General features: G+C 33.5%; 1 protein-coding gene across 1 annotated transcript in view; it reads right to left on the bottom strand.

Annotated features, from left to right (window-relative positions):
- Positions 1–3,382: 3,382 nt before the first annotated feature.
- LOC139529076 (uncharacterized) overlaps positions 3,383–9,831 on the bottom strand; it is an 87,854-nt gene continuing 81,405 nt past the window's right edge. The window contains exon 6 of the mRNA XM_071325327.1: positions 3,383–7,018. Within this exon, the coding sequence (XP_071181428.1) occupies positions 3,450–7,018 (3,569 nt within the window). The 3' untranslated portion in view covers positions 3,383–3,449. The remainder of the gene's footprint in view (positions 7,019–9,831) is intronic.

Below are 9,831 nucleotides of genomic sequence, written 5' to 3'. Positions count from 1 at the left end.
TATGGTCCACAACGCTGTTCAACTTCGTATTTTATTTTGCTTTTTAAACCCTTCTTATTCGAGTGCCACTGATAGGTTATGTAAACGAAAAGCAGAGGATTGCAAGCCTAATATTTTTAATAAAAAATTCTATGACGGACGAAAGTTTCATAACAAAATATGTCAACTTTAATATACGAAGTGGGAAATTGTCAGAAAAGGGTCATATAGTGTATATATGTCTAAGAGTGTACATACAAGGTTAGGCAGGTCAAGCCCATTTTGTACACTTCCAAAAAAGACGGTGCAATAAAATTCATTTATCTAAAAATCATTGAATGCTTTTCCACAAAAAGAGCATTTCAAGAAGAAAACATTAAATGTTAAGGAACAGTAAATTGGCTATGTCGCAGATTTTGCATGCAACCTTGTCTCGGTGAACATCATTTTTCGTTAAATAATCAACAATTTTCTCAATATACTGCTGAAATTTACCCCAAGGACCTTACTTTAAATAAATCAAATTTATTCGGTGATAACTGTCCTTTCCTGGATTTAGATATTTCGATTTTAAACGGGAAACTCCATACTAAAATTTACGACAAAAGAACCGATTTTTCGTTCCCTATTGTTAATTTTCCATTTGCAGATGGTGATGTTCCTTTGGCACCATCTTACGGTGTTTATATTTCACAGCTTGTTCTCTATGCCCGTGTCTATTGTGACGTTTTTAATTTTAACGAACGCAATCTATGTATTACTGGTAAATTATTAAACCAGGGATATCGTTAAAATAAATTACTTAAAACCTTTACTAAATTTTTCCATAGATATAAAGATTTGGTTTTGAAGTTTGGTTGTACCTGTAGAAAACTTTTTTCAAACGGAATAGCACATCCCCATTTTTACGGAAATATTGTTAACCGTGCCCGGAAATTTAGAAATGATCCATGTAAACTTGACACTCCTTTAAATAAACTTATTCTTAAAGGCTACCTATTCAACACTGTAATAAGATCATTGAATATTGTTTTTGGTGGTATAAATATTGATTTTGTTATCAGTAAATTAAAAGCTAACTAAATATTACTAATATGTTATATACATATACATATCATGGATCTGGCATTGCACGTCTTTACACTAAATCCATTGGATGTTGGATATGTAGGGATTGATAGTTTAGGTCTTAGATGCATGATTTTTTTATTAGTTGTTAGTGGCTTTGAACTAGCTGTCAGATAACTGCGAGTATTATCATATCTGTTCATTGTGTCTTTTTGTGTCGGGATGTATAAGTACCCGGTCACGTCCACTTGTATTTTTGTCCATCTGATGAGTTAAGCCTTTTTTAGTTCGTTCTTATGTTGTACTGTTATACCACTGTTCTAGGTTAGGTGGAGGGTTTGGATCCCGCTAGAACATGTTTAACCCCGCCACATTATTTAGGTATGTGCGTGTCCCAAGTCAGGAGCCTGTAATTCAGTGGTTGTCGTTTGTTTATGTGTTATATATTTGTTTTTCGTTCATTTTTTTATCTAAATAAGGCCGTTAGTTTTCTCGTTTGAATTGTTTTACATGGGGGCCTTTTATAGCTGACTATGCGGTATGGGCTTTGCTCATTGTTGAAAGCCGCACGGTGACCAATAGTTGTTAATGTCCGTGTCTTTTTGGTCTCTTGCGGACAGTTGTCTCATTGGCAATCATACCACATCTCCTTTTTTATATTCAACTGAAAATAAAAATAAAATGCATTTATCTATTTTATTATCTGAAATATTGCAGATTGTTTTCGTTTAATATTGGTGAATATTTGTATAGAAAGCACATAAAATCGGCGAAAAACATATGAAATTTGTCCTAAAGTCGCCAAATCTCTAATTCTACTCCAAAGATTTTTCTTAAAAATCTATATGTTGTTGACACATACATTTCTGTTTTAATGATATTAAAAAAATCATATGGTCACCGACTTCGTTTTTTGACAAACAATCAATGTGTTACTTTATTGGTAGTGAAACACGTCAAAAATCAACGTTTTACGGCCTACATAGCGGCGACGTTACGAATAATTCGACGTTTTATTGGATTTTTTTCACAAAGAACACAACTTCGAATGATTTATTGAAAAAAAATGTATGGAGCAGAATTAGAAATTTGACGATTTTAAGACAAATTTTAGAAGATTTAATGCAGATTTTATGTGCTTTCTATTCAAATGTTCACCAATTTTGTAGAAATTCAATCAGTAATATTTTAAATGATAAATGAGATAAGCATTTTTTTCGATTTTCAGTTGAAGTTCATTGAGTCAGAGTATGAAAAATTTCACTGAAATCTGTGACATAGCCCATTTACTGTAACTTGACCTTGAAAGTTTAACAATACAGACACTACAACTAGAATATTGAGTTTGGGTTTCCTTTTACCTACAAGAGGCATATTCAAATCAACCAGTCACCATTCCACACTGGAAGTACATAATGTTTTGTATGCAGAGTCGTCATTTACAGTTATGCTAAGTCTTATGGCATATTGTAAACATTGTCTCTTCTTAAAATAGGGGACGACAATTTGAATTCTGAGGGAGGTTGAGAATACATATCCTGGCCTGGTAAGAGATTGACATAAATAATCTTTCAGAATAAGACAGGTTGAAAATGAATATTCTGCAACACAAAGTGCAGGAATCAAGTATTTATAAAAGTGCAAATAAATATTGCGAGGAAAAAAAATAAGTATACGTAGCAACAGACGAAAATGAGAAGTAAATCCGAAAGAAATCATGTGCACCCCCAGTTCAGTTGTACCTCATGTGTTTCTTTGTGGCCACAGATAGAAGGCCTGAATTTTTAAATCCCCGTATTTCAAACTCTTGATGCAATAATAGAGATGGCAATATACCAACAAAATTTAAAAAATGAGCTCCCCTTCAATCCCTTTCCCAATCCCTGTTTTTTTAATGATGTGTACCAGTTTGGACGAGGAGCTTATTCAAATCAGCTTCATGTCTCGAATCAGTAGTCAAACATCTGGACTATTTAACATTCACAAAAAGGTTGTATTGCATTTCAAATACACTAAATACACTGAAAATTAAGTTATTTACTTGAACATTTGGCAACTTCTGTTTACCGAGGAAGCTCTTTTTGCATTCTTTGATTTTTTATGTAATTTTTGTTATTTCTGTCTTCTGATTTTTGTTTTGTTTTTGTTTTTGATTCTTTTTGTAATGTACCTTAATGTAATGTTTCTTTTTATATTTTTTAAAGTTGTTGCCCACAGGTACAATATTTCTAGATGACAAACTGTAGAGCTAAATGCTTCTCAAAAGATTTATTGAAATATTATTTTATAGCTGTGACGGTTTCATTTTTCGCATAGTTTTTTGCATTACTCAAAAGAAAATCGTGGTGTTTTTATTTATCAAAGCACAGATAAATGTATAATTTACCAATTGCAACATACAATTAAGCATTTTCCTTTGTAGCCTCATTTTTTGAATTTTGACTATGAAGCAAAATTTCAGTCACCCAAGTAAATCCCTTTGATGTACAAATCTCAAGTCCAGTTTGTCCATTGTTGTCTTTAATATTGACATCACAGTTGTTTTCAACCAGAGTTGTCACAATCTTTTCAGATTCATATTCCTTCTTTTCACAGGCAATAAGGAAGGGTGACCTGTGCGAGTTATCACACTTATCTATGTCACAACCACTCTCTAATAACAGTTTAACAATATCTGTCATACATCTTAGATATCTATGTGATGTACATGTCTCGCATGCTATATGCAAAGGAATCTGACCAAAGGAATCTTCCTGATTTGCATCACATTTATTTTGAAGTAGGAGAACAACAACCTCGTTATGATAATGTTCCTGTCGATTATATCTTGAACAGCAACTTATCCAAAGCAGATTGTCATGTTCTACCTTCTGAATGCATGCATGATGCAAAGCATTTCGTCCATTGATGTCACAAGCATTTATATCGCAACCGTTTTTAATCAATAATTCAACTATATCGTTGTATCCTTCTGTGGCTGCCAGATGTAAAGGTGTGCATTTTGATTTATCAGGTTGATTAATGTTCGAATGATTTTGTAACAGTAACTGCGTAATTTCTAGATGCCCCAACCAGCAAGACAAGTGTAAAACAATTTGTCCGTCTTTATTAGGAATATTTAACTCACTCTTATTCTCCATTAATAAACTCGCCACATCTTTGTAGCCATGATAACATGCATAAAACAGTGGAGTGTTGTTCAAATTATCGGCCTGATTAATGTTGATTTTATTTTTGAGCAAAAGATCAACAATGTTAACACGGCCATTCAAACATGCTTTTTGTAAAGCATTGCAGCCTCCAATATTGGTTTTATTAACATCACAGTGATATTTAATCAATACTTTTACAACCTCTATATTAGATCTCGCACATGCGACAAATAAAGGAGTATCTCCATACTTGTCAGTGTGATTAGGGTCACATCCTCTCTTTAGGAAAAAATCCACAATATCCTCATTTCCTCCCCTACATGCTGCATGAAGAACACTCTTTCCTGAAGCATTCAAAACATCCATTTTACAACCAATGTCATACAAGAATTCTACTATTTCTAAATGACCCCTTTCACTAGCATAATGTAAAGCATTTCGACCATGTGAATCTAGAATATTCATGTTGCAGGTATGTTGTACAAATACATTAACAACACATTTACTACTTGAGGAAAAAAGTGGCGGGATAAATGATTTGTACAGATCAACTGGTTTATATTCATTTACTAATGCCATTTTATTCATTTCAAGCAACTTCTGCAACAAAATATCCACTATTGTTGAATAACCACTTTTAGCTGCCTCATGAAGTGCAGTGTAGCCAAGGTAATCGACAATACATGGGTTTATATTAGTATGCAACAGAATTTGCACAATTCCTTTCCGAATCGTTTCAATGCTGTCTGAAATTTCATCCACAATTACAGTTTTACCATATTGAACTTTAGGTTCATTATACTGAATGTCAACTTCTTCACCTTCAATAGACCAAGTTTCATCTTCCTCATCTAGAAATTGGGTATAGTTTGAAGAGCAAGCCTCATGCAGTGCTGTTCTGCCAAAAAGGTTTACCATATCAACATCACATTTATTTCTTATCAATACTTCCACTATATCTTTATGACCATTTTTACAAGCTTCATGCAGAGGACTTTGATTCATATTGTTACATATAGTAATATCACAATTGTATTCCAGAAGAATGTTCACAACACCTAGATTACCCCATTTGCAAGCAATAAAAAAAGGAGTCTCTTTGCAAAATCCTGGTTTGTTGATGTAAAGGCCTTTTCCTAATAGTATTGATACAATTTCTGGGTTATTCTTTATACAAGCAACGTGAAGGGCTGTTTGACCATCACAATTTTCCAAATCCACCGCACAGTTACATCCCAGGAGATACTGCACAATGTCTGTATGACCATAATAACATGCAGCATACAAGGGCGAAAGGAGTCCAGGTTCGACACAATCAATATCATATCCATATTGAACAAGAGTTTGAACTATCTGTAAATGGCCCTCTGTACATGCTTCTACTAAGGGTGCATTTTTGTGTGTAATTTTATACATATCTGAGTCAGTATCAATATCTTCAGTGTCACTGTCATGAGCTTCTATTTCAAATCTGGTTCTATCAGAGATATCTTGGAGTAATTCTGATGGGATATTTTTTTGTTGCTCCAACAAAAACTGTACAAAAATACAACATCCATACATCGATGAAAGATATAGAGGCCATCTGTTGTGTAGTAATTGTTCCATAATATCTTTTTTTTTTGAGAAGAAATCAATAAATTTCTCTTGATATAACTTAATATGGGATTGTGTGTTTCCAAATACATAATAAAAATTCTTTTTCATTATCTCCTCTGTCATGCGATTAAAGTATAAATGTTCCAAGCATGGAGGTATCATAATTGTATGTTCATCATGTTCTTCTTCTAAAGATTCGAATAGGAATCTGTCTGAAATAAAATATGGTGTAGCATATTTCACTAAAGTTTTCAGCATTTTCTTTCCAAAATATAAAGAAAGTATATCAAAAACTATGTCATGTTTGCTAGTTATTATTGATTCATTGTTTTCAATATAACTTGTTGTATAAGTATCCATTAAGGTGTCTAATTTCCTAAGGACTTGCAATTTAGAAGGACGGTTTGATAATTCTAAACTTTCAAAGACTTCTTTAAAGATCTTCTTGAATCTTGTGTCTATACTCTCATCTTTGAAGACATTTATTTTTATTTTGTCATTGTAAATAACTAACAACCCCAGTCCCAGGAAACACTCCTCATTTTGATACTGCATCTGATCAAACTGTTCTTCAAAATATTGAATAGGGCATTCAAACATTTTCATATCTTTGTCATCAGATTTAGCAAACATATCACACAGACATGGAAACATGTCCAGGCCACTGATGGTCTCCCTTCTAAGTTTATGCACGTGTTCTTGATCCATATGACAAGAGGCAATTTTCAGTTTTTCACTATTTTTGTAAGCCAAATCTTTTGAAAGCAAATTGCATTCTTTCATATTTAACTTGTCAGATAATTTTTCAAACTGTGGATTTTTTGTTATCTGTAATCTACAAGTAACAAGGATTCGAAAACGTTTATTTTCCTTACAAAATCTCACTATCCGACTAGAAACTCTGTCCCAAGAGTTAATCAAATGCTGATCGACATTGAAAACTCCACATAAATCATCAAAAACAAATATTTGTGCAAGTCCCTTTGTATAATATTTTTCAATGTCCTTTGGGTCAGAAATTGGCAAAATCTGGTAACCTTCGTATTGTTGTAAATGTAATGCAATTTGGTGTGAAGTGGCTGTTTTACCCATTCCAGGACTACCAGCTATGACGGTGATAGAATTTCCAGTTACAAAACTTAATATCTTCTTGGCGGCTGCAGTTTCAAAGAACTTTTCCTTGTCTTCTACCCAATCTTTAATTTCCTTCTCATACAAATCTGTAATAAGCAATGCTTACGTAAATTATCTTTATTATCTTTAACAGTTACTTTAACTTTGTAAATAACAAGGCAAATAACGATGTGTTTACCATTTTTTACCCAAATTCCACATTTTAAAATACAAAATTGAGATTGGAAATTGGGAATGTGTCAAAGAGACAACAACCCGACTAATTAGCAAAGAAAACACAGAGTGAGATCTCTAGACTTGGCACCTGGAGGCGTGCTTCAGCTGACACCTAAACACAATTGTAGACTAGTTCAGTGATAATGGACGTCATACATAACTCCAAAATATACAGAAGAAACTTAAATTAAAAATGTTTTTCCGTAATCTTGTGCAAAGGGGAAAAAAACATAAAATATAACGCATTTTTTCTTTCTTTTGTGTAATGCTCTAAACAAAACAAAATAAGTATTTTCTGAAATCTGAAATGAGAAAAAATCGTACCCCCCCCCACACCAAAATTCTTATTTAACCCCCCTTCCCCCTCCCCTTTCCCTTATTCCAAAACTAATCTCAATTCAAATTTCTTAACAAGAAGTAATTGTAACAGGATGCTATTACGAATTCTCCCAAACGAAGCTCCCATATTAATTTGACTTGTTTAATTGTCCCAAACAAGAATATATATGGTTTAGGGGTGGGAATCTTGACCGTTTACAAGTTTTCAAACACGAGGGGGTGGGTTGATCCCCTGGGGACTTCCCTTTTATTTCATTCGATTTGTTTTATCGTCCCCTTCAAGAATATATAGGGTTTAAGGGTGGGGATCTGGACAGTTTACAAGCTAATAGCACATTCTCTAATTGAACAGGGTGGGGCGACCCCCACGGACTTCTCTTTAGCCTCATTAAATTTGTTTCATCGTCCCATTCAAGAATATATATGGTTTAGGGGTGGGGATTTTGACTGTTTACAAGATAATAGCATATTCTCAAATTTAAAGGGGTGGGGATGACACCCAGAGATTCTCCCTTTATTTCAGGTGATCATTTCCGAAGACTGTGTGTGTTTATCACTTAAAGTTTTCAAGTTATATTCATTTGAAAATTTTCGAAAATAAAATACCATAGGGTTCTGCAGTAAGCCCCTCCCTTCTTTCAGACCCCCAAAATACCCCTTAATAGACCCCAATGCACTAACGAACGACTGATGGCTCACCTAGACATGTTAGTCTAATATTTATTTTATGAAATCCTAAGTAAATCTGACAAGTGGTTTTGGAGAAACGCTGCAGACAAGTTCATTTTTTTAAAGTGGCGGAAAAAGAAAAAGAAAAAAGAAAAAGAAAAATAATAAAAATAATAAGAACTGAGCAAAAACAATAAGTCTCCAAACTTTTTATGGGAGACTTAATAACCATAACTACTTGTTTAAATACTAGTACATCATAAAAGTCTTAAAATATAAAATGACATACAGTCATTGCTTAAATTAATAATAATTAATAGTAACTCCTACATATAAATAATTTTTCAGATAATCATCTTATTAATAAGACAATCATCATTTCTTTATACATTATCTACAAGCAGTGAAAAGGAGTTAATCAAACATATACACAATTATTCTTTAAATAAATTTGAATTATCTCCATTAAACTGCTTTTAAATTGTCTTAATTGTCCTTTTCCCTCCCTTTGTGCCCCTAATGACTAAGTGGTTTCAGCCATTACCCTCAAAAATTAATCCTAATCATCCCTTAGTACCGTATTTTGCGGATTAAAAAACGCACCCCTAAATAAGCCGCACGGCCGTTTTTTTGGGGGGAGAATTGTTTTTTTTCCTTACATAAAACGCACCTGCATATAAAGCGCACCTCGAAGAAAACGTACATTTATTCTACTGACATTAGTATTATGAATGTTTCTCTCCGGTTGTAACTCACACCGTAATATGTTTCATTTCTATTTTCAGATTGGTGAGAAAGTTGAGAGTGTTTTTGTTATATATTTATTTGTTTCAAAATAAAATAAACAAGAGTGCACACACTGAAATGTCTCGCCTTCTTTACTAATCATTGATATTATGTTGAAAGTCCTAAATATAAAGCTTTATTACAACTGTCACATTAACCAAGAAAACTAAACATATAATATTAGAAAAAAAGACCAAAACTCAAAAACTTAACTTTGACCATTCAACCATGAAAATGAGGTCAAGGTCAGATGACACCTGCAAGTTGGACATGTACACCTAACAATGCTTCCATACACCGAATATACTAGACCTACTGCTTATAGTATCTGAGATATGGACTTAACCTTGTTCACTGATCAAGGTCAAGTGAAAACTGTCTGACGGGTATGATGACCTTGCAAGGTACGCACATATCAAATATAGTTATCCTATTTCTTATAATAAGAGAGAATTTAACATTACAAAAAATTAGTAGTCAATGAACCATGACATTGAGGTCAAGGACATTGGACATGTGACTGACGGAAACTGCGTAACATAAGGCATCCACATACAAAGTATGAAGCATCCAGGGTACCGTTTCACAAAGCCTTCGTAAGTCTACGTGTCATCGTAAGTCCATCGTAAATAAATTGTAGGATTTACAGCCGTTTCACAAAGCCGTCGTAAGTTAAGATGATCGTAAATAAAGCGTAAATCCTGGCGTAACTTACTACAGCTATACCCAGTCGTAACTCCATCGTAGTTTTTCTACGAAAATAAATTAATCCATCTAACATGGCTGCAGCGTTCTTTATTCTTTGTCAAGATGCCTCAAATGTTAGAAGACGAAGAAGAATCTTCAATATTATAGAACTACACTTGAAGTCTTTCTTCGTTTGATTATT

The sequence above is a fragment of the Mytilus edulis genome, chromosome 6 (assembly GCF_963676685.1).
Source record: "Mytilus edulis chromosome 6, xbMytEdul2.2, whole genome shotgun sequence".
Lineage (NCBI taxonomy): Eukaryota > Metazoa > Mollusca > Bivalvia > Mytilida > Mytilidae > Mytilus > Mytilus edulis.
This window is presented reverse-complemented; position numbering and strand designations above follow the sequence as displayed.